This window comes from Pseudophryne corroboree, chromosome 11 (genome assembly GCF_028390025.1).
Source record: "Pseudophryne corroboree isolate aPseCor3 chromosome 11, aPseCor3.hap2, whole genome shotgun sequence".
NCBI lineage: Eukaryota > Metazoa > Chordata > Amphibia > Anura > Myobatrachidae > Pseudophryne > Pseudophryne corroboree.
Window position 1 is genome coordinate 344,572,964 of NC_086454.1, and position 25,747 is coordinate 344,598,710.

General features: G+C 48.1%; 1 protein-coding gene across 3 annotated transcripts in view; it reads left to right on the forward strand.

Annotated features, from left to right (window-relative positions):
* The window catches only part of FANCA (FA complementation group A), a 179,777-nt gene that overhangs the window by 127,422 nt on the left and 26,608 nt on the right, over window positions 1-25,747 (forward strand). For all 3 annotated transcript variants that reach the window (XM_063945942.1, XM_063945940.1, XM_063945941.1), the window contains 12 exons: window positions 3,001-3,077; window positions 6,189-6,293; window positions 6,447-6,583; window positions 6,668-6,738; window positions 6,826-6,925; window positions 7,024-7,193; window positions 7,363-7,459; window positions 13,931-14,113; window positions 14,613-14,686; window positions 14,762-14,890; window positions 15,016-15,085; window positions 15,340-15,500. In XM_063945942.1, the coding sequence (XP_063802012.1) occupies window positions 3,001-3,077; window positions 6,189-6,293; window positions 6,447-6,583; window positions 6,668-6,738; window positions 6,826-6,925; window positions 7,024-7,193; window positions 7,363-7,459; window positions 13,931-14,113; window positions 14,613-14,686; window positions 14,762-14,890; window positions 15,016-15,085; window positions 15,340-15,500 (1,374 nt within the window). The remainder of the gene's footprint in view (window positions 1-3,000; window positions 3,078-6,188; window positions 6,294-6,446; window positions 6,584-6,667; window positions 6,739-6,825; window positions 6,926-7,023; window positions 7,194-7,362; window positions 7,460-13,930; window positions 14,114-14,612; window positions 14,687-14,761; window positions 14,891-15,015; window positions 15,086-15,339; window positions 15,501-25,747) is intronic.

Below are 25,747 nucleotides of genomic sequence, written 5' to 3' on the forward strand. Positions count from 1 at the left end.
CAAATGGTCCGGGTCGCATCTTCAGATGCTTCAGCGGATAACCCTGTCACCAGGGACAAGGGTATCCCTCCTGTGGTGGTTGCAGAGTGCTCATCTTCTAGAGGGCCGCAGATTCGGCATTCGGGACTGGGTCCTGGTGGCCACGGATGCCAGCCTGCGAGGCTGGGGAGCAGTCACACAGGGAAGGAATATCCAGGGCTTATGGTCAAGCCTGGAGACATCACTTCACATAAATGTCCTGATGCTAAGGGCCATTTACAATGCTCTAAGCTTAGCAAGACCTCTGCTTCAAGGTCAGCCGGTGTTGATCCAGTCAGACAACATTACGGCAGTCACCCACGTAAACAGACAGGGTGCCACAAGAAGCAGGAGGGCAATGGCAGAAGCTGCAAGGATTCTTTGCGGGGCGAAAAACCATGTGATAGTACTGTCAGCAGTTTTCATTCCGGGAGTGGACAACTGGGAAGCAGTTTTCCTCAGCACGACCTCCACCCGGGAGAGTAAGGACTTCACCCAGAAGTCTTCCACATGATTATAAACCGTTGGGAAAAACTCGACAGGTATTGCGCCACGTCAAGGGACCCTCAGGCAATAGCTGTAGATGCTCTGGTAACACCGTGGGTGTACCAATCAGTGTATGGGTTCCCTCCTCTGCCTCTCATACCCAAGGTACTGAGATTGATAAGATGGAGAGGAGTAAGCACTATATTAGTGGCTCCGGATTGGCCAAAAAGGAATTGGTAACCGGAACTTCAAGAGATGCTCACGGAGGATCCGTAGCCTCTACCTCTAAGAAGGGACCTGCTCCAGCAAGGACCTTATCTGTTCCAAGACTTACCGCGGCTGCGTTGACGGCATGGCGGTTGAACGCCGGATCCTGAAGAAAAAAGGCATTCCGGATGAAGTCATCCCTATCCTGATCAAAGCCAGGAAGGATGTAACCGCAAAACATTATCACCGCATTTGGCGAAAATATGTTGCGTGGTGCGAGGCCAGTAAGGCTCGACGGAGGAAATTCAACTGGGTCGATTCCTACATTTCCTGCAAACAGGAGTATCTATGGGCCTGAAATTGGGGTCCATTAAGGTTCAAATTTCGGCTCTGTCAATTTTCTTCCAAAAAAGAACTAGCTTCAGTCCCTGAAGTTCAGACATTGTTAAAGGGGTACTGCATATACAGACTCCTTTTGTGCCTTCAGTGGCACTTTTGGGATCTCCAGGTGGTTTTTGGGTTCCAAAAGTCACATTGGTTTGACCCACTTAAATCTGTGGAGTTAAAATATCTCACAGAAAAAGTGGTCATGCTGTTGGCTCTGGCCTGGGCCAGGCGCGTGTCAGAATTGGTGGCTTTATCCTGTAAAAGCCCTTATCTGATTTTCCATTCGGACAGGGCGGAATTGAGGTCCTTAGTTTCTCCCTAAGGTGGTTTCAGCGTTCACCTGAACCAAACCTATTGTGGTGCCTGCGGCTACTAGGGACTTGGAGGACTCCAAGTTGCTAGATGTTGTCAGGACCCAAAAAATATATGTTTCCAGGACGACTGGAGTCAGGAAATCTGACTCGCTGTTTATCCTCTATGCACCCAACTAGCTGGGTGCTCCTGCTTCTAAGCAGACTATTGCTCGTTGGATTTGTAGTACAATTCAGCTTGCACATTCTGTGGCAGGCCTGCCACAGCCAAAAATCTGTAAATGCCCACTCCACAAGGAAGGTGGGCTCATCTTGGGCAGCTGCCCGAGGGGGCTCGGCTTTACAACTTTGCCGAGCAGTTACTTGGTCAGGAGCAAATACGTTTGTAAAATTCTACAAATTTGATACCCTGGCTGAGGAGGACCGGGAGTTCTCTCATTGGGTGCTGCAGAGTCATCCGCACTCTCCCGCCCGTTTGGGAGCTTTGGTATAATCCCCATGGTCCTTACGGAGTTCCCAGCATCCACTAGGACGTCAGAGAAAATAAGAATTTACTTACCGATAATTCTATTTCTCGTAGTCCGTAGTGGATGCTGGGCGCCCATCCCAAGTGCGGATTGTCTGCAATACTGGTACATAATTATTGTTACCAAAAAATTCGGGTTATTGTTGTATTGAGCCATCTTTTCTAGAGGCTTCTCTATTATCATGCTGTTAACTGGGTTCAGATCACAAGTTGTACAGTGTGATTGGTGTGGCTGGTATGAGTCTTACCCGGGATTCAAAATCCTTCCTTATTGTGTACGCTCGTCCGGGCACAGTATCCTAACTGAGGCTTGGAGGAGGGTCATAGGGGGAGGAGCCAGTGCACACCAGGTGATCCTAAAGCTTTCTTTAGATGTGCCCTGTCTCCTGCGGAGCCGCTATTCCCCATGGTCCTTACGGAGTTCCCAGCATCCACTACGGACTACGAGAAATAGAATTATCGGTAAGTAAATTCTTATTTTCTCGTAGTCCATAAGGGATACTGGGCGCCCGCCTCAATGCGTGGACTTTTCTGCAGGTTCTCTCTTATGTGGTTACCTGTTCAGCGGTTGCTGTTGTTGTTCCCAGCTGTTGCTGGTTGTTATATGTTAGTGGTGTGCTGGTGTATAAATCTCACCACTCATAGTTATCATGATCCTTCTCTCATATATGTCCTTTCTCCTTCGGGCACTGTTTTACCTATAACTGCCTGTGGTAGGGGGCATAGAGGGGAGGAGCCAGCACACCCAGTTTAAGAAAATTTAAAGTGCACTGGCTCCTTTGGACTCCGTCTATACCCCATTGTACTAGTTTCCCCCAATATCCCTTATGGACTACAAGAAAAGGATTTACCGGTAGGTATTAAAATCCTATTTTCGTACGTGTGCGCACTCATATGCACCCACAGTCCGGCGCCCTGCCCTCTACAATTTCTAGAGGGAACACTATGTTGCATGTGTTGTTTTTATTTATACATCTTTTAGTCGTATAGCACTAATGTATTATGCAGCCCTATAAAGAGGATGATTCCTCATTCACATCAGGCTTGGTATGTGTTTTGCTACAGAGCTGATAAGATTCCAGCCGCTATGCTGAATGCTTATTTAGATGCCTGTGAGCTGGAGAAACATCGGAAGCTGGAAGGTGAGATTGTGTTAGTGTATTTATGAAGTGATGGGATATTTTTGGATGGTAAGCAAGACATGGCTGTGGTGTTTTGTAACTCTGCAATTTTTAGCCGTACATACATTAAATACGGTCACAAGAAGTGGGCTGTATGGAGGCTGCATTTCCAGTGAAAGTGCCACCTTATTCTGATAAGAACAAGAGCGGAACCTGTAAAGAAGGAAAGGCCTGGTTCACAGGGGGTCATTCCGAGTTGATCGCTCGCTGACGATTTATTTTCGAGGCGCAGCGATCAGGTAAAAAAATGTAAAAACTGCTCATGCGCTGCAATGCGTACGCGCACAAAGAGCATCGCTGCTGTGCACTGGATCTAGCGAAGATTCCATTTGCACAGCCGATCGCAAGGAGATTGACAGGAAGAGGGCTTTTATGGGTATCAACTGACCGTTTTCTGGGAATGTTTGGAAAAACGCAGGCGTGACCAGGCGTTTGCAGGGCGGATATCTGACGTCAATTCCGGGACCTCCGTCGCTGCAATCATCGCACAGAATAAGTAACTACAGGGCTGGTGGTGTTCTGCACAAAATGTTTTTGTACCGCTCGGCTGCACAGGCGTTCGCACACTTGCAAAGCGAAAATACACTCCCCCGTGGGCGGCGACTATACGTTTGCACGGCTGCTAAAAGTAGCTAGCGAGCGATCAACTCGGAATGACCCCCACAGTTGGGAGGATAGGAGTAACTTTGCTCCTGGGGCAAACCATATTGCACTGCAAGGGGGCAAATTCAGTTATTTGTTTTTGCATACAGGGTAAATAAAGGCTCTTCTTACTTGTAGCCCACAATTACTGGACAGCTTTATTTTTACTCTGCAGTTTAGGGTTCAGCTAGGATGTGCTCCTCCCAACTCTACGTAAATCTCTCGCTTTGCTCTCAGCTCAAACCAAGTTCTCATGCTAAAAAAAACCCAGACGAGCCACCGCATTTGGGGGTCATTCCGACCCGATCACTCGCTGAAGTTTGTCGCAGCGCAGCGATCGGGTCAGAACTGCGCATGTGCCGGCACCGCAGCGCGCCGGTGCATGGCAGCTTTCGTTACCTAGCGATCGCCTCTGAGACAGAGGCGGTCGCTAGGCGGGAGGGGGCTGAACGGCGGCGTTAAGCCGCCGTTTAGAGAGGGCGGGCCGCGGCTGCGGGAGCGACGAGCAACTCCCTGTCAGCTGCAGGAGCTGCGCTGGCCGGGAGTTACTCCTCAAATACAAAGGCATCGCCTCTGTGCGATGCTTTTGTATTTGTGCGGGGGGGGGGGGGGCGGCACTGACATGCGGGGCGGACCTGTGCTGAGCGTCCCCCCCCCCCCCCCCCCCCCCCCCCCCCCCGGATGTCTGAGTTAACGACCGTAGCTGTGCTAAATTTAGCACAGCTACGATCAACTCGGAGTGACCCCCTTGGTGCAGGACAAACACACTTTTAGGGGCCATCACCACGACTGTATCCTCACTAAGGGGAAGGATAAAGTGTCTGCAGTTTGTGTGAAACCTGGAAAGTCCTTTCAGCTTTTGTCCGCCCGTCACAATGTACATCGCCCAACTGGCGGGAAGAAAGAAACAGACGGTTACGTCTACCTAGTAAATGATGACTCCTCGCTGTCCTGAAAGTTCAGAACGCTGAATCCGCCTCCACTATGCTGAGAGAAAAACTTGAGTCTTGGCATTGTGATTACGTAGAAATATAATTGCTGACAACGTAGGGAGAGATGGAGAAGGGGAAGGCTGCAGGTTATACAGACACTGCTTCTGTGAGGAAAAGTCTGATTAGGAGGCGGTGCTGGCGTCCGTGGATCTCCAGTCATATCCATTGCATTGATGGTGTCTCTGTATGTAATCTCTATGCTCGGGCCTCTCTCTGTGCTCCTCAGGTCTGCAGGTCACAGTGGGGAGAGAGGAGTCACCTGAGGCCGCTCCTCTGCTGTGCAGTCCGGTGATTACTGTGCCACGCTGCTGCGATGGTTTCACCCTGATGGCAATGCCTTATAGGGAACAGTTGGAGGCTTTACTTGGAAGTACAGAAACTAAATAACATAATATAACCAGTGCCATGTAGAGACACTATAGTGCAGACTTACCCTCCTCCTGTATCACATATCCTGCGGGGATATAGAAGTAGAGGGGGGTGTTAAACATAGGTCAGGTCTTGAATTAAATACCAAACTCCTGGCTTATGGTCTATATCCCCAAAATCTAGTGTCCGCCAGTCTTCTTTTATAAGTTTTACTTCTATTTTATAGTTATGTAATTAACCATTGTTGTGCATTGCATAGTGTGGCTGGGGCACAGTTCCTCCTAGGGGTGAGACATGGGTGGTCATTCCGAGTTGATCGCTAGCTGCATTCGTTCGCTGTGCAGCAATGAGGCAAAAAAACGGCACTTCTGCGCATGCGGCGCAATGCGCACACGCAAAGTAATTTGACAACGAACTATGTCGTTTCACACAAGGTCTAGCGAAGCTTTTCAGTCGCAGTGCTGGCCGCAGAGTGATTGACATGAAGAGGGCGTTTCTGGGTGTCAACTGACCATTTTCAGGGAGTGTTAGAAAAAACGCAGGCGTGCCAGGAAAAATACAGGTGTGGCTGGGCAAACGCAGGGCATGTTTGTGACATCAAAAAAGGATCTGAACATTCTGAAGTCATTGTAAGCGCTGAGTAGGTATTGCGCCACTCTAAAATTGCACAAAAAATAATGCAGCCGCTGTGCGATCCTTTCGTTTGCACTTCTGCTAAGCTATAATACACTCCCAGTGGGAGGCGGCATAGCGTTTGCACGGCTGCTAGAAAACTGCTAGTGAGCGATCAACTCGGAATGACCACCATAATCCGCTGTCTGTGCGACTGTCCCTGTAGCCTCTATTCTCTGCTGAAGGGAGAATGACTTACAGAACAACACCGATGCGTCCTCATACATCCCAGCCTCCAGCGTGTGTGCAGCACAGATATATGAGGACATATCTGTGTGTATAATTCTCTTGCCATGTCTCCAACAGCTGTAGTCTCAGCGACCTAAAGATGCACAATATAGATATATGTTTGGCAGGATTTCATGCTGTAGCTTTTACACCTAATGCCGCCCCTTAGGAAACGAGAAGATGGATGTGTCTATGAATGAGGAACCCATGGCCAGGTTGCAGTCAGCACTGTGGGAACTGAGGTCCTTCGTGACCGATGCAAAAGGATATGATGGTACGAAATTAGTTTCTCAATATCACTATTCAGCTGCTAGAGATCCACAGAGGACAGTGATCGGCTGCTTCTCATAACAGAGCAGGAATGAATGAGTTACGCCAGGCCATTATCTTCCCATCATCAATGTGTAATACATTGTTCTCCACTCAGAGGTCTCCTCCCAGGTGGCGGTAATTTCCGACAGACTGGCGTCCGTAATGGGGAGCAGTGATGCCGACGTGTTTCCAGTGACGTCAGGGCCTCTCTTCTCTGAAACGGCAGAAAGGTTGGAGCCGCTGGAACTTATGGTGATTCTGAGTTTACATTGTTTTGTACAGGTTTCTACAATATACTTTGCATTCTATAACAGAGTTTGTTTTCACCTTTACCAGGTTGCTGACTTACTTCTCACATCCTTCTGCCAGTGTATAATGGCGGCCTCCAGTACTAATCAGCCTGACCGGTAATCGCCTTCTCTTTGCTGCTGTTCTGTAGCATGTGTATTAGCCTAGTACATGTATAATGCATGTGTGTGGCCTCTCTCCCACAGGCAGGGGCCCTGGCCCACCTTGTATGTGAAGATGCTGTGTGGTCACCGTAGGGCCCTCTTTGTAGTGCTCAGCAGAACCGTGCAGTTGCTGTGCCACCAGGTGTGTTTCCTTAGCGGTACAGATTCAGGTATAGCCAGAATAACCGATCAGTATTCAGACGATTTCTTTCCCTTCATGTGTCCTGGGGGTTTTTATAGGCCCCACATCTGAAAGACCCCCATGTGGTCGGACTTGCTGCTTTGGCCGTTCATTTACACGAGTGTCGGACATCGCTTGCATCTCCTAGCACCAATGTCTACTCTCTGGAAAAGTTCTGGGAAGTATTACTCACCCCCCGGTGCTCAGACTCCGTCTGCCTAGTTCTCAGGTGAGTGCTCAGAATTGCTTGGGGCTTTCCAGTTACTATGTCTGCCATGTGATTTTCCTGGGTATCTAATACTGAATATTCCCCATGGTAGGACCAGATCGTAACCCCTAGCGCTATCTGTCCTTGGTTTATTTCTTCATTCTCTTTTCTTTGCATTTTATCATTTCAGGTTCTGTACCGCAGCCATTTCCTACGCTTGTTCCAGGTTTATGCTGCTCTCCCCAGGGACCTCCGCTGATTCCGTTCCCCCAATATTCATGCGTAAGGTAATTCATTACACAAATCCTCAGGAAATAATGCTGTGTCCTGGTAGAATTTTGTTCTAAAACCCATAACTGTAATTACTATTGAATAGATATAAAGAACATCTAGTTTTATGTAACTTGGCTAATGGGTTTTTCTCCTTCGTCCACTAGGGGACACTGGAGAGCAGTTACAATGGGGATATAGTAGGCAGTAACTGAGAGCTGGCACTTAAAAACTCTAACACTGTGGCCCTTAAACTTGTTTGGAACCGCATGTGTGCGATATGATTGGTTCTTTGTGAAATCCTTCCCTCATTTCTTTTTCATCCACTAGGGGTCACTGGAGTACTCTTGGGATATGGACGGCTTTAGCAGAACCAGGGCACTGAATATTTAAATTTAGAACTCTCCACCCCTCCATATTCCCAGAGTACCTTAGTGTTTTTTCTGTGCTCGAAGTAGCAACAAGGCTTGTGTGGAGCTCCCACACTTATTTTAAATATTTTATTTTTTATTTTTACTAAAGTTTATCCACATCCCTTCCCCCCTTCCAAAAGGCGTGGGTGCGGGATAGTGGAAGCTGCTACAAGCAGCTGCTGGCGTGTCGGTCCTCACTACAGAGCACCCTCACAGCCAAGTGCAGACAACCTGCAGGAAAGGCTGGATGGAGCTTGCAGAAGAAGCCCCGTCATAGCCCCTCACCACAGGCGTCCAGGTATGTTGGGGGACGGGGCGGTCAGCTCACGCTGCCGCCCCGCTGTGTGGGAACACTTTACTTTTAGCGCCGGCCGCCGCTAAGTGCACCGCCGCTGGTTAGAAGAGCCGCTCAGCCTGCCGCACAGAGCCCCGTACGCCGGCCGCACTTCTCTCACTCCATAGCCGCCGATCCACGGCTCTATGGAGCGCGCTCCCCGGCTCCCTGTACCCGCTCCCTCTACCCGCGCCCCGGCTCCCTGTAACGGTCCCCGGCTCAGTGTACCTGCTCCCCGCTGGAATAGACAGCGGTACACGGAGCACGGGGGGGAGGAGTCTTCACATGCAGCGCAGCTGCACGGGGGTGGGGGGGGGGGAGAACTGTATAATACCCATAGCAGCAGCAGCATAAAAGGCTGCATGGGTTGTAAGAAATGTATAGGCTATTAAGCCTTTATTAACAGGATTTGTTTTTAACAGCATATTTCCAGGTTATACATGTCTTTCCACAATTTATAACCTGCACTGTGATTATAAGTGTAAGCATGGTATGGATGCCATTTTGACCATGTTTCCTGTTCTTCCTGTTTGTGATTCCAGAACGTTCCTGTCCTACATCTCTACTCCACCGGAGGCGCAGGGGTGTTAGTGGGAATTTTGGATCAGATTTCATATAGTACTGGCCACGTGCACTGCACTGCTGCCATATATATATATATATATATATATATATATATATATAGACACACCTTAGTACAATTTTACTGAGTCGTGCAAGTGTCTGTCTTTGTATATTGTATTGTCTGTCTGCATAATGAGTAAGGCACCAGCAAAAACTAAAAAGCAGTTTCACTGCAAGGTCTGTAACAGTGTGTTACCGGATGGTTCTTCCACATGTACAGTATGTTTTGTGAATTCAGCTACGAATACAATTTCCGCTCCGGTTTCAAAGCCGGTTTCATCCCCGGACCCTCCATGGGCTATGCTAACAGATGTCATGGCTGGGTTGCAATCAGAATTGGCCGCCGCTCGACAAGACCGGGAAGCGGTAAGATCTGAGTCGCGGGTGAGACCGCCAGAACTACCGGAGGGGTCTCAACCTTGCCAAAAGTCCAAGTCCATTTTGGGTAGAAGGGATAAATTTAATTTGTCTTATGATTTACCAGTTTCTGCTATGTTGCATTCTGACTATTCTATGCCAGACCTCTTTGCGCAAGATGACCGGGAGGAGGGCGAAGTAGACCAGCAGTCAGATAGTGACGATTTTGACAGCCGGGCATTGATAATCTCATCAGAGCGGTGCGTCAGTCTCTGAAGTTTACAGAAACTGAGGAGCCTCTGACAAATGATGAAGTCGTATTTACTAAACGACAGAGATCTCCAATGTGTTTTCCAGTTTCGGAATCTCTTAATAAGATGTTAGTAGAAACACGGAAGAATCCGGATAAACGGTTTTCTATACCTCGCAGATTTAAGTCTAGTTACCCGTTTCCGGAGTCGGTGACATCTACTTGGGAGAATCCGCCAATGGTGGATTCGTCTGTGTCAAAACTTACAAAGAAATTAACCATACCAGTACCAACTGCTACTGCGCTTAAAGACCCTTCAGACCGTAAAATAGAAGCTATGCTAAAGTCCATGTATATAGCAGCAGGAGTGTTGCTTAGACCTGGGTTGGTTGGCATTTGGGTTACTAAGGTGCTAATGGTATGGATAACAGAACTCAAGTCTGCCCTACATGACGATCACCTTATACTTCTCGCTGATCAAATCTGGGAAGCTGCTGATTATCTATGTACAGCTTCTACTGACGTCTGTCAGCTCACTTCTCGCATTTCATCGTCACTGGTTACAGTACGACGAGCACTCTGGCTGCGTTCTTGGCAAGCGGAGGCAGAAGTCAAAAGAGGTATAGAGGCGTTACCTTACGGTGGCGAGAAGTTGTTTGGTCCTGAATTGGACAAATGGATTTCTGAGGCCACGGGAGGAAAGTCTGTTTTCCTACCATTGCCTCCAACGGTACCAAGACGGAGATACTCTGGACCTGCGTTCAAATCCTTTAGACATCAGCCCTTTCGAGGCCGTGGTAGAGGAACAGCCACGCCTGGCAGACGAGGTCGAGGACGTGGTTTCCAACAAACCAACACCAGTCGTCAGGACGCAAAGGTCACCGGCAAGCCAGTGGCATGACGGCCTCCCAGCCCATCTCGGATCTCCAGTTGTGGGGGCACGCCTTCAGACATTCCATTTGGCGTGGTTCCAGACAGCCACAGATGGGTGGATCCGCAATTTAGTGTTAAAAGGTTACAAAATAGAGTTCGACTGTCTCCCGCCACTGCGGTTTTTCAAGACAGGACTGCCTCTGTCGGACGACAAGAGGGCGGTTCTGCAAATTGCCATTCAGTCTCTGTTGGATTCCGCAGTTTTAATTCCGGTCCCTGTACACCAACAAGGTCAGGGTTATTATTCCAGTGTGTTTGTGGTACCAAAGCCGGATGGCTCGGTCAGGCCAATATTGAACTTAAAGGGTCTCAATCAGTACGTTACTTACTACAGATTCAAGATGGAATCCATGCGGTCAGTAATTGCAGGTTTGGAGCCACAGGAATTCATGATTGCGCTGGATCTCAAGGATGCGTACTTACACATTCCGATTTGGCCACCTCATCAGAGGTTCTTGCGTTTTACGATACGGCAGGACCATTACCAGTTTCAGGCTCTACCGTTTGGCCTCTCTTCAGCGCCTCGGGTATTCACCAAGGTGATGTCTGTGATGATAGCTCATCTCAGATCCCTGGGAGTGACAATAGTTCCGTACTTAGACGATCTGCTCATCAAAGCTCCGTCTCAACAGATGCTCCTCCAACATGCGTTGCTAACGTACAATGTATTAGTTCAGCACGGTTGGATTGTCAACTTCAAGAAATCACATCTAATTCCGTCTCAACTACTTCAATTCCTAGGTCTGATTCTCGATACGGTAAATCAAAGAATTTACCTACCAGAACAGAAAGTACAGATTATTTGTCATCTGGTGCAATTAGTGCTCAAGCCACGCACAGTCTCGGTACATTTGTGCATTCGCCTCTTAGGCACAATGGTGGCGGCTTTCAAAGCGCTTCAGTTCGGAAGATTTCACTCACGTCCTTTTCAACTGGATGTGCTCGCACAGTGGTCGGGCTCGCATCTGCAGATTCACCACAGGGTGAGGTTGTCGCCACGGGCCAGAGTATCTCTACTCTGGTGGCTCAAAGTACACAATCTAACCGCAGGAAAACGGTTCGGCGCCTGGAATTGGATAATTCTAACGACGGACGCGAGTCTCAGAGGTTGGGGAGCTGTAGTTCAAAATTGTCAGCTCCAGGGTCTCTGAGCGGATCACGAAAGATTACTGTCTATAAATGTCCTGGAACTCCGGGCAATTTACAATGCGCTACGACAAGCAGTGCACATGCTTCGGTCTTAGACTGTCCAGGTGCAGTCAGACAATGCGACGGCGGTCGCGTACATCAACAAACAAGGAGGAACGAGAAGCCGCATGGCCATGCAGGAAGTAGCTCGAATCCGCAATTGGGCCGAACATCACCAAGTGATATTGTCGGCAGGGTTCATTCCGGGAGTGGACAACTGGGATGCGGATTATCTCAGCCGTCGGGATTTTCACCCAGGAGAATGGGCATTAAATCCATGTTGGTACAAAGGTGGGGTTACCCTCAAGTGGACCTGATGGCATCTCGCCACAATCACCAAACGCCCCAGTATGTGTCCAGAACGAGAGATCCAAAGGCAGTGGCGGTGGATGCTCTCACAATCGCGTGGCCGTACAGCCTCGTGTATCTGTTTCCACCGTTTCCGCTGCTCCCTCTGTTGCTAAAACGGATCAAAAGAGAGTACGCCACAGTCATACTAGTGGCGCCTCATTGGCCTCGGAGAGCTTGGTTCTCGGATCTCCGCGGACTACTCGCAGACGATCCTTGGCCGCTCCCGCTACGTCCGGACCTGTTACAACAGGGTCCGTTCCTTTACCCCGATTTAGCGCGGCTGCGTTTGACGGAGTGGCTGTTGAGACCGCCCTCTTAAGAAGAGAGGGCATTCCAGAATCGGTTATACCAACCATGTTACGTGCTAGGAAGCCATTTACGGCAGCCCATTATTACAGGATTTGGCATGCCTATATAGGTTGGTGTGAAGCTCGGAAGTTTCCGACATCATCTTTCAAGTTATCCCGTCTTCTGTTATTTCTACAGACGGGGTTAGATGGAGGACTGCGTTTATCTACACTAAAGGTGCAGGTATCTGCTTTGTCAATTTACTTTCAAAGACGATTGGATCTATTGCCGTCTGTACACACCTTTCTGCAAGGTGTCCTCAGAGTACAGCCTCCATTCATTCCACCTACAGCGCCATGGGACTTGAATCTGGTTTTAGATTTCTTACAGTCTTCATATTTTGAACCCTTACAACAAGTGGATATTAAGTTTCTCACTTGGAAAAAAAATTTCTACTAGCCTTAGCTTCGGCAAGGCGTGTTTCAGATTTGGGTGCCTTGTCATGCAAGCCACCGTATTTGGTGTTACATGATGACAGAGCGGAACTTCGGACGAATCCCGCTTTCTTACCAAAGGTAGTGTCATCTTTTCACATCAATCAACCAATAGTAGTTCCTGTATTAACAGGAAATTCTGGAACTTTGGATGTGGTACGCGCATTACGCGTTTATGTATCCCGAACGTCTACAGTTCGTAAGACGGATACGTTGTTTGTTCTCTATGATGCTGCCAAGATGGGTTGGCCAGCTTCTAAGCAGACCTTATCCAGATGGATTAAACTGACCATACGTCAGGCTTACCTTCATGCTAGGTTACAGCCGCCTACATCAGCAACAGCTCATTCCACACGTTCTGTGGGAACTTCATGGGCAGCTGGTCGTGGGGCTTCTACGACGCAGCTTTGCCGTGCGGCTACATGGTCATCAGTGCACACGTTTGTGCGCTTTTACAAGTTTGATATGTTTGCGGCATCAGCATCTAGCTTTGGCCGCCTAGTGTTACAGGTGCCAAACAGCTCTCCCGCCCACGGGGGAAGCTTTGGTACGTCCCAAGAGTACTCCAGTGACCCCTAGTGGATGAAAAAGAAAATAGGATTTTGGTACTTACCAGGTAAATCCTTTTCTTTGAATCCATAGGGGGCACTAGACGCCCACCCAGAGCAGTTTTACCTGGTTTGTGGTAAGTTCAGGGAATCTTATGGTAACAATTTCTCACCGACTGGTTCATATTTTCAAGTTCTATCGGTTATGGTGTCAACTGTTTAGTTGTCAGTAACGTTATGTGTCAACTTTATTGTTGTCCGTTATGTTATATGTAATTCTCCATTGTCAACCTCTCTATCGCTCCTGTTCGGCTCAGTAAAAAACACTGAGGTACTCTGGGAATATGGAGGGGAGGAGAGTTACTAAATTTAAATATTCAGTGCCCTGGTTCTGCTAAAGCCGTCCATATCCCAAGAGTACCCCAGTGCCCCCTATGGATTCAAAGAAAAGGATTTACCTGGTAAGTACCAAAATCCTATTTTTGATTAAAGAGTTGTCAATTCTCTGTATGTGTGCTGCAGCCTTTAATAATATCACATAACGTAGTATTGGGAGGGCTTTGTGGTGCCAATAACTGTTCTATCATCTCTCCAAAAAGCCATGGGGACCGCCTGGTTCTTATGTGGCTATAATGCCCGCTGAATGTGTATTGCCTCTCATTTGTATACATTTACATGAGCCATGTATTTGTCTTCCCCCATTCACAGCTGCAGCACCTTTCTCCCAGATTGATCCGGGAAACCAGAGAAGAGGTGATGTCAGAGGATGAAGTGGATACGCCGTATGTTTTCCGTTCATTGCGCCTTCTTTCGACAGGCTGGAAAGATGCAGGGATCACGCTGTGGCGCCAGAGTCGCTTGCAGCAAGTGCTGAGACAGCAGCCCTTCCAGGTTAGGCTTGTGGTATTTAGTAATGGCAAAGCAAATGTATTGTGGCATTTATTGGAGATTCAATACAGCGGTGCTGCCAAAGAGCCCTTAGCTGCAGGGTGCTGCACTGTGTAACTATTTTATCTGGGGTTCCTAAACTCTTATACAGCCCTGGATAACAGGAAGAAGAGTGGAGGGGGTGTGGTGACAGTGGGAGGACCAATCACAAGCCGTCATTATAAAGTGGCCAAGAAAACGGATTTGCCGTTTATATATAGTATTGATTGGCACAGACCTGCAAAACCGTTTGCTCCGACTGGTGGGAGGGTGGGCACCTAGATGGTAGTGCAGCTGTAAAGTGGTTGTGCCAACATAGCATTGATCAAGCTAAGTATATATGGGAAAGGAGAGCGATAGGTAGCAATTTATTATTACACAACACACGTACAGTAACACCCCAGTAAAAGATAACCCTGCAGTATTAAGTGCTAAACCTGTTTGTACCAATGTCCTGTTTTAGCTTTCCTTGACTGATTGGCTGCTGTGGGAGATGGCTCTCAGTCCTGATAGAGACCCCCTGTGTGACACGGAGAGGTTGGTTGTGTGTCTCTTGTAGTCTTTTTTAGCAATTGTTGTAAGCTGTCCTTACAGTGTGGATTTGCTATGCAGACAAGAATACCAACGCTGGGCTTTGGGCTACTGCTATCTGCCAGAGTTCTCTGCTGCTGACGGATGTGGAAGTGATTTGGAGACGGCCTGCTCCGTAGTGGTCGACTCTGTGCTACAGTTCTGCTGCAAGTGAGCATTTCATCTTGTATCACTGTTCATCATAACACGTGATCAATGTAGGAGATCCACTAGTATTATGCAGCAATATCTCTTGTCTTGTTATTGAAGTACTGAGAAACTGTCTCGTCTTTCAGGCCTGAGCTTAGTGTCGGCAGCTCTTCTCGCAGTCGTACCGGGCTTTCAGATATCCTCTGCCGTTTACAGGTAGGTCTTTAAACCAACAATTTCCAACACTTCTAGTACATACTCTGCTCATGGTAAATGCTAAAGGAGTCTGGTACAGAGATCTAGGCTATTTCTGTTACTGCAGTAGGCAGACATACTGTAGTTGGTGGATAAGACTCCGTCCTCCTGGTGTCAGGCCGTCACCATAAAACATAATCCCATATTACCTGCTAATCGCTCTCCATTTTGTGTATATATGCTAAATTCATACAGGTTTCTTTTCGGAATCCTAGGAGTTAGTCTGTGATTGGATGATGAGCAACTCGCGTTCGGGCAAGGTCAGCTGCCTCAGTTTCCTGTTGAAAGTGTTTTATCGGAGGTTAGAGCCCTTGACTGACAACATGGACATGAGTGCCCGACTGAGAATTCAAGGTGAACTTACGACGTGTTGCAGGTATGCTGTATTACGTTTAATGAAAAGGGTATGATTGCAGAAAATAGATAGCAAGAAACATTTGTTTTATGCCTGATGGTCAGAAATGTCACACTCCTGCAATTTACTCTTCTACATTGGGTAAGTTATGAACTACAGGAAGACAACAGCTCTTGGTAGGCATAGGTAGTGAATTTGAAGTAAGGGCTATGCTGTATATTATGGAACCTCACATGGACATATCGGTCTGCAGCGTAAATGTAGACCCTGCACAGCTGAATTATCCGTGCCGGTGATTCTTACCCTCACTTGGAACTGCACTCGGAACATCCGTCTGCTTCTAGTTTTGGTGATCCACCTAAAGCAGAGATGGGGAACCTTCGGCCCTCCAGCTGTTGTTGAACTACACATCCCAGCATGCCTTGCTACAGTTTTGCTATTTGGCCATGCTAAAACTGTTGCAGGGCATGCTGGGATGTGTAGTTCAACAACAGCTGGAGGGCCGATGGTTCCCCATCCCTGACCTAAAGGTACGTATGTTGGTCACTGTGAAATATCACTTCAAAGTTCCAACCTACTAACGATTTAGGATCGTCAACATTCTGTTTTTAACCTAGATTACTGTTTGATGAAGTTTTATTTGAGTGTATAATGAACCATAAGAGTACGGAGGCATCAGTCTTATCTTAATTACTTGTGTCTCTTTTGGATGTTATGCATATTTTTATTAACATTTGCCTCCAGAAATGCACTGTAACGACAAGTTAGCGCACTTGCACACATGAGAAAGCTCCTGTCGATCCTAAATGACACTTTCTGCTATTAAACTGCAACAAGTTTGTGGTCTCTTAACAAATAGTTTTACACCAAGAAACAGATTTCCCAGGGCACATGATGATTTTCTGCTGTTCTAGCCGTGGGCATGGTTTTCCTTACCCTGCCTTAGATCTCTTACATGGTGGTGTAAAAGAAGAATTTCCTAAGAACCAGAGATTTATCAAGACTTAACTCTAGGATGTTGATCAAAACGAGGTTTTTTTCCCGGGAGCATAGATCCTGAAACCGATAATGAACAACAGCTCCAGCCCTGGTGACTTGCATTTGTCTTCGCACAATTTTCCAGTCCTGTTTGGAAAAAGGGCGACCTCTGTACTGGTACCAGAGGAGTGCGTCTTTGGAGAGCGCAGAATCTGCTTTGTGTTTAGGCGATGGTGATACTTGTTCCATTTCAAGAGGCATTTGGTCTTAAATGCCCTAGAGTGAAACAGTACAAACTGCGTGGCTTTGAAAGTCAATAACATCTTCCCCGGTACCTTCCTACAGATCAGGAATCAGATCTGTGTGCCAGTAGACTGTTTAGTGTGTGTCTCGGTATAAACCCCCTCTGCTGTCTGGTGTCATACATCTGACCGAGAAAGACCATTCTCAGGGTAGGAACCATTCGATTGCTGTTCATTAATGATCCAACCGTGGGACTCTGCTGTTTCCCATTCAAGTAAGGGATAATCATTGCTGCCCAATGACAGATCTCAGCAATTCCATATTGAACGGGTCCACCCAATATAAGCATTTGAGTTTCTCTAGCATCCATAAGAAATATTGGGGAGACAGAAGGCCCATACACATTAGACGATGTCGCTCTGTGAGCGACACCGTCTAACGTCTCCCCCTCCCGGGCCGGCCGGTCGGCGGCCGCCTGTACGCACTGAGCGATATGACCGCTCATATCGCTCAGTGACGTCACGCCCCCGCCAGCCCTGCATGAAGGTCGTGGACGACAGTCCACATCCTTCATGCATGCCCTACCGACAGCGACGATCGTTGCCGACCCTCGGGGCCGCGCATCGGTCGTCGCTGGCGGCATACACACTTAACGATATAATGAGCGACGTCGCTCAAGGAGGGGGAAAATGAGCGACGTCGCTCATTATATCGTTAAGTGTGTATGGACCTTTAGTACGATGGGTATAGACGGGGTCCAAAGGAACCGGTGCACTTCAATTTTCTTCACTGGGTGTGCTGGCTCCTCCCCTCTATGTCCCCTCCCACAGGCAGTTTAGAAAAATGTGCCCCCAGGAGAGGATGCACACTTTGCAGCTCCAGAGACTTTTCTTCAGTTTCTTTTCAATCTTATTATTTTCGGTATGCTGTTTGGGCAACAGCATACCTGCACCATGGGAGTTAGGGGGGGAAGCGGTCACTGGCCTTGCGAGGTGTCAGAGCCGCTTCCCCGCTGCGGGACCACCGTCCTGAGGAGTTGTTTTTTTCAGCGGGGCACTGCGCCTTAGCTGTCGCAATCGCAGCACGCCGCACACCCCTAACGTATGCCTGAAGGTCACTAAAACAAAAATATTTAGGAATAATTCGTGCGCAATATTTCAGCTGCTAGTTATGTCTCAGTAATCCTAGAGGTTTCCTTCACCCCTCACCAACACAGTGCACAACAGAAAAAAACATTGGAAAATGAGACTTAACTAGCGCTTCTATTCACTCCCGCTGGTCCTTGTATTTCCTAAACTTCCGTCACTCACAGGTGAATGTCATGTGAACAAGGATAAAAAGTGTGTATAGTGAAATACCGTTTTAATAGCATATATATACAACACACATCAATAAAACAAATGATAAACTAATCAGATATTGCACAAATCCCTTCAAGCAGCAAAAAGGACAGGCTAATTTCCAGATCACTCAGAACTGTGGCTAAACAGTTCTGAAAGCGCATGGAAGATGGTATTAGGGATTTCCGGATAATCCCAACACACACATGTTGGATCTTACTGGATACTGGTCCGTAGTTCTGTCCCTCCTGACAAGCCTGGGGACAGAACTACGGACCAGTATCCAGTAAGATTAAAACGGTATTTCACTATACACACTTTTTATCCTTGTTCACATGACATTCACCTGTGAGTGACGGAAGTTTATGAAATACATGGACCAGCGGGAGTGAATAGAAGCGCTAGTTAAGTCTCATTTTCCGATATTTTTTTCTGATATCCCTGAAGGTGATGACTGTGGTGAGTACAAGCTAGGGGCCCCGCTAGGGGGGTACCCCGGTCCATGGTGCGGCTACATGCAGGCGCAGCATACGTGACCCTCCTGGGGGGGACCCTATAGAGCCGCCCCCCCCCCGTGTAGACTGGCTAGTGGTGGCTTGAACTAGCACTTGTGTGATGTTTTTAAGCATAATAGGAGACAATTGCCAGTATAAACTTCACTGTAGCTCCGGCGCCATTGGGGGGGCGGAGCTACCTCAGAGCGGGACCAGAGGCATTTTGGCGCCTTCCTCTGCTTAATGCAGCAGCACACACAGCGCTTCCTGACTCACAAGACACGCTGGAAAACTGGTACAGGGTGTAGCAAAGGGGGAGAGCCGCTATTGTAAACATTCTGTGTCCTCTACAGGACAGAAATCATTAGGTTTCACTGTGATATAGTAAGCTGACAGCCTCACTGGGGCTGTGCAGCTAGGATGTGCTGGTGTCTCTCTCTCTCTCTGTCTCCTCTCACATACAGTAGGGCAGGCTTGTTAAGTATTACTGTCTGTGTGTATGTGTATGTTATTGTGATTACTGTGAACATGGGTAAACACAAACTATGCAGTGTATGCCACACCAGATTCTCTCCCTCATCATCTGATTCTGTTTCATGGGAACAATGCAGCCAATCTTCACAACTCAGTGAGGGGGCTGGGGGAGAGGGACCAGAGCCATCCTGGCTAGGGGCTCTTAAGACTATGATATCTGATATGTCATCACAACTCACTGCTAATGTTCAGAAAACTCAGCTACTACAACAGGCTGTTGCAGACTTAGCTGCTAGGGCAGATGTTACAAAGCCCCCCCTCCCTAACTCAGGACCACAGAAGCGGGGTTTACCTGCTCTACTCTCTGATTCAGATGAGGAAATACAGGAGGATGGGGAGGACTTTGATCCTGTTAGTGGGGATTCCGCTTCTGCTCAGGGTATTGAACCCCTCATACGGAACATGTTAAAGCTACCTCTAGAGGACGCTGCATCACAGCAGTCATTTTTCTTTACACAAAACAAGCCTAATGTCACTTTCCCTGATTCTGCAGAGTTAGATGACCTATTTAAATTAAAAGTAATAGTACAATAGGCGCTAGAATATTTTTTCCAATATTAAAAACTGGGGATTGCTCAGCATTAAATATTCTACATACGGCTGCCCACACAAGAGGACCTGGGTATCCTCAATATATAAAGAAGCAACAAAAAGAATTAGTGTGAGCGCACAATGTAGAATAATAATTATAGATAATTAGTATCAATTTGTATATATTGTATGATATAACTGGTAGCTGCTGGTTTAATAAATTTATTTAAAAAATACCCTTACATATAATGTATTAAAAATACAATTCATATTTTCCATAAAACACACACAATATCGGCCATATCGTGCACATATAAAATATGAGATTAGTAATAGCTGGTCTGGTCTTAAATTGTTAGTGGATTAAGCAGGAAAAAGACTGTTATTTAGTAGCAATGGTGGTTTAGTAAGCACAGTCTGTTGTTAATAGCACAGTCTTTGAAAGTTAGAGTGCAGACCTAGAGGGTTTCACCATCCATTGAGGCTTATAATTGATAGTGTTAAAAATTAATTGTAAGCATGCTCAGAGTCCTTGATTAGACAACAGATAGCTATTCAGTTTATAATTACCATCTGCTTCTAGATTCTTGCTGCATCGGTTTTTTTATATATAACTCAGTCCATAAGGCCGCTTCTTGCCACCTGAGTTCCTCTGCACAGTGGCGGTTTGGTGATACCAGCGGTGCTATGCACGTGTAGCGTGGAGGGGAAGGCAGGGAGCGCTCACTCAGTCGCGTGCCGCGACTTCCGGTTTTCCGGTGCTTCCAGTGCATTCCACCAACTGTTTCTGGTCATCTGATGCGTTTCTCCGCCTGATTGGACAGCGGTTTCCTCAGAGGTTTTGATACTAATTATCTATAATTATTATTCTACATTGTGCGCTCACACTAATTCTTTTTGTTGCCTATTTAAATTAGCCTGGAAAAATACAGACAAAAAATACCAAGTGTCAAAACGATTTTTGCACACTTTCCCATTTGCTCCTGAAGGTAGGATTGTCAAAAACGACAGTGATGCCTGCCCCGGGCTCCTTTACCATAAAGGACCTTAGGGATAGAAAGATAGAGACTACACTGAAGTCTATCTACACAGCAGCAGGTGTATCGCAAAAGCCGGTCATAGCAGGTTGCTGGATGACCCATGCCATTCATACGTGGGCTACTCAGATTCAGGAGGGCCTCTCCGGGAATATGCCTCTGGTTACTACGTTGACTCTCCTGAAGCACATTCAGGACACTGCACGCGTCCTGTGTGACTCGCTCAAGGAAATGGGCAATATAAATGCTAGGACGTCTGCCATGGCAGTGTCAGCGCGCAGGCCCTTGTGGTTGTGTCAGTGGATAGCGGATGCAGAGTCCAAGCGTAGTGTGGAATCCCTCCCCTTTTCTGGGGAATGGCTCTTTGGGGTCGAGTTGGATACGTGGATTTCCAAAGTCACTGCCGGGGCCGTCTGTTCAGTCCTTTCGGTCTAACAGATTTCGATCTAGGGCCAGGGGTGCCTCCAATGCGAATAGAGGCACCAGAGGTAAGACAAAAAGACCTGCAAACACCGGTTCTCAGGAACAGAGCACCAGTTCTGCTTCTACTAAGTCCTCAGCATGGCTGTGCTCACCCACCCCGAGGGGATCTCGAGGTGGGAGCTCGACTGCGTCACTTCAGCCGCATCTGGGAGGTTTCCTGCCAGGATACCTGGGTCAGGGACCTCATTTCTCAGGGCTGCAGGCTGGAGTTCGACAGTGCTCCTCCCCCACGCTTTTTCAAATCAAGCTTACCAACTTTGGAGGATAAGCAAGTTACATTGCAACAGACCATCCAAAAGTTGGTCCAGTCCCACGTCATTGTTCCAGTACCAATGCCACAACGAGGCAGGGGTTATTTCTCCAACCTGTTTGTGGTACCGAAGCCGGACGGTTCAGTAAGGCCCATTTTGAATCTAAAGTCCTTGAACCCTTACCTAAAGGTTTTCAAGTTCAAAATGGAATCCTTGAGAGCAGTGATTGCGGGCCTGGAAGAACAGGAATTCATGGTTTCCTTGGATATCAAGGAAGCCTACCTTCATATTCCTATTTGGCCACCTCATCAGGCTTATCTGAGGTTTCAAACAACACAATATTCCTGGCGCTGCAATTGTAGGTTTTGAAAGCAGCTCTCTCAGGGGTAATAGGTAATTTACCCCAAAATGATACAAAAGAAATACAATATGAGAGTGCGCTTTTCAAATCCAATATAGATTTTATTAATTAAAAAATTAATATTGTATACACACAATTATATATAATCGGCCGGCCGGCTACATAAAAAGCTTATTTCAATAAAGGATATCTATATATAATTTGTTAAGACATAATCCTAAATGCTTATATTCTCAATGTGCTGAGTTATTATCCAATTCTACAATCACTTTTCCCAAATCACTCTGCCCAAGTCCATATATTTATAGGAACATTTTGCCACTTTTTGCACCAGTTGTAATTGATAGCAATCTATTGAACAAGACCATATAAATTAGAGCCAAGCAGGTGGTTAGTAGCAATCTAAACCACAGCCTTTATCACGGCTAAGCAGTTCCATTTAGGCAGTTCACAAATTGATTTGTTACGACTGTAACTGATTAGAAACTATGTATCAATTTAGGATTTGTATACCATACAGGATGTCTTTGTTGTCCACCTTATATGTGCATATGCGGCGTCCCTCCTGGTTAGTGTATTTGGTCACTGTCCGTTTTCTCTGGAGGGGGATCAATATGTATCACTCGCCGCTCTTATCCTCCCAGCTCTTGACAGCACGGCTATTTTCCCTGTCAGCCTTACCGGAGGTTCGTGGACTGATGTCGGGCAGAGACGGTACACGCTTCCCCTTGCCTTTGGGGTGTTTGCGTTCGCCGACCAGCTGATGTGCAGAATGCTTCTGTCTGTGTGAGAGTATGTATCTGAGGTTTGCCCTGCTGGACGACCACTAGCAGTTCCAGGCACTGCCCTTCAGCCTGTCCACAGCTCCGAGGGTATTCACAAAGGTAATGGCAGAGATGATGGGGGTCATTCTGAGTTGATCGTAACTGTGCTAAATTTAGCACAGCTACGATCTTCTTCCCTGACTTGCGGGGGAACGCCCAGCACAGGGCTAGCCCGCCCCGCATGTCAGTCCGGCCCCCCCTCGCAGAAGTGCAAAGGCATCGCACAGCGGCGATGCCTTTGCACTTCAAGAGTAGCTCCCGGCCAGCGCAGCTTTAGCGTGCTGGCCGGAAGCTACTCATCGCTCCCCGGCCCGCAGAGGCTGTGTGTGACGTCACGCAGCCGCTGCGGCCTGCCCCCCGTTCGGTCTGGCCATGCTTGCGCTGGCCGGACCAAACCCACAAAACGGACAAACGCCGCCGTTCCGCCCCCTCCCGCCCAGCGATCGCCTATTCCTGTCAATCAGGCAGAGGCGATCGCATCCCTGCTACGACCTTTGGCCATCTGGCATGCGCCGGTGCACGCCGGCGCATGTGCAGCAGGGACCCGTTCGCTCTGCTGCGTTAAAACGCAGCGAGCGAACGGGTCAGAATGACCCCCGATGTTCTAGCTCCAGGTCCAGGGGGGGTCAATGTTGTCCCTTACCTGGATGATCTTCTGATAAAAGCAAGATCCAGGGAGCTTTTATTGCTCCATATCGACCGCACTATCCAGCTTCTGTCACACCATGGGTGGATTCTCAATTTACAGAAGTCCCATCTGGAGCCAACTCAGCGGCTCTTGTTCCTAGGGATGTTACTGGATATTATGGCCCAGAAGGTGTTCCTCCCGGAGGACAAAGCGAGAACACTTCAGGAGATGGTCTGCATGGTGCTCCGACCTGCTCGAGTATCCATCCATCTCTGCATAAAATTGTTGGGGAAGATGGTCGCCTCATACGTTGGGAGGTTCCATGCCAGAACATTTCAATTGGATCTCTTGAGCATGTGGTCCGGATCACATCTTCAGATGCACCGGATGATACGGCTGTCACCTCAGGGCAGGATTTCCCTCCTGTGGTGGCTACAGTCCTCCAATCTCCTGGAAGGCCGGAGTTTCAGGATTAGATCCTCCTCACAACGGATGCGAGTCTGAGAGGTTGGGGAGCTGCCACCCAAGGGGCACAGTTCCAGGGCAGGTGGTCGGCCCACACAGCTCTCCTTCCAATCAACATTCTGGAACTTCGGGCGATCTACAATGCTCTGCTTTAGGCCTCTCTTCTGCTCAAGGATCACGCGATCCAAGTACAGTCAGACAACGCCACAGCAGTGGCATATATAAATCAACAAGGAGGGACAAAAAGCAGAGCCTGCATGCGAGAGGTGTCAAAGATACTCCTCTGGGTGGAAAGAAATGCAAGACCAATGTCGGCAATCTTCATTCCGGGAGTGGACAACTGGGAAGCGGACTTCCTGGTTGTCACGATCTCCACCCGGAGAAGTGGGGGCTCCACCATCAGGTGTTTCGGCAGATCATCGACCGGTGGGGCTGCCCACAAATAGACATGATAGCTTCTCGACTCAACAAGAAGCTTCACTGGTATTGCTCACGAACCAGGGACCCTCAGGCGAGGGCAGTAGATGCACTGATGTCGCCTTGGCCGTACCGGCTGGTCTACCTGTTTCCTCCGATTCCGTTGCTCCCAGGGGTGCTCAAGCGAATCAAAAATCAAGGACTCCAGGCAATTCTGATTGGCCTCGAAGGGCATGCTACGCGGATCTTCTGGATATGTCCGTTGAAGACCCTTGGCCTCTACCACTAAGAAGAGATCTTCAACAAGGACCGTTCGTCTACCCGGACTTACGGCGACTTCGTTTGACAGCATGGAGATTGAGCGGAACATCCTAGCTCGCTCACAAGGGCCTTTCCAAAAAGGTTATTGCTACCATGGTTCAGGCCAGGAAATCTGTGACGTCAAAACAATATCATTATATCTGGAGAAGATATGTCTCCTGGTGCGAGGAACGCACGTATCCACCTGCAGAGTTCCACTTGGGACGTTTCTTACGTTTCCTACAGGCTGGTGTGGATAAGGGCTTACATCTGGGTTCCGTTAATGTCCAGACTTCAGCTCTCTCCATTTTCTTTCAGAAGAAATTGGCAGTGTTGCCAGAAGTTCAGACCTTCTTGCAAGCGGTACTTAACATACAACCACCTTTTGTGCCACCTACGGCACCCTGGGATTTGAATGTAGTGTTGGAATTTCTACAGTCCTCCTGGTTTGAACCTCTGAAGACGGTAGAAGACAAATACCTGACGTGGAAAACAGTGATGTTACTGGCCCTGGCTTCTGCTAGACGTGTCTCAGATCTGGGGGCTTAGGGTTGGAATTTCTACAGGCCTCCTGGTTTGAACCTCTGATGACGGTAGAAGACAAGTACCTCACGTGGAAGATGGTGATGTTGCTGGCTCTGGCTTCTGCTAGACGTGTCTCAGAATTGGGGGCTTTATCGTGTAATAATCCATACTTGGTCTTTTACGAGGACAGAGCGGAGCTCAGGACTAGGCAGCAGTTCCTGCTGAAGGTTGTCTCTGTGTTTCACCTGAATCAGCCTATTGTGGTTCCTTCAAGTTCTGTCGCTTCTGCTCCTCCGGAGGCATTGGATGCTGTGCGAGCCTTGAAGATCTATGTCAAGTGGACGGCTCAGATCAGATAGACTGATTCCTTGTTCGTGCTCTATGATACACAGAAAAAGGGTTGTCCTGCTTCAAAGCAGCCCATTGCTCGTTGGCTGATAGGCCCTACACATTGGTCGATCCGCCGCCGAGCTGCCCAACGGCGGATACGGCCGACGGGCAACGCGGCGGGGGGGGGGGGGGCAGTGACGGAGGGAGTGAAGTTTCTTCACTCCCCCCGGCTCTGTAGACTTGCAGGCAAATATGGACGATCTCATCCATATTGGCCTGCATGCACAGCTGACATGGCACCAGCGATGAACGATCTCGTTCATTAATGAACGAGATAGCGTTCATATCGTGCAGTGATATCGGCATGTGTGTAGGGCCCTTGAGGCATACTATCCAACAAGCCTATGTGTCGGCAGCCTTACCTGTTCCTGAGTCTCTGAAGGCTATTCTACATGATCGGTGGGCTCATCCTGGGCGGCTGCCCGTGGAGTCTCGGCCTTGCAACTATCTGTATGCCGAGCTGCTAC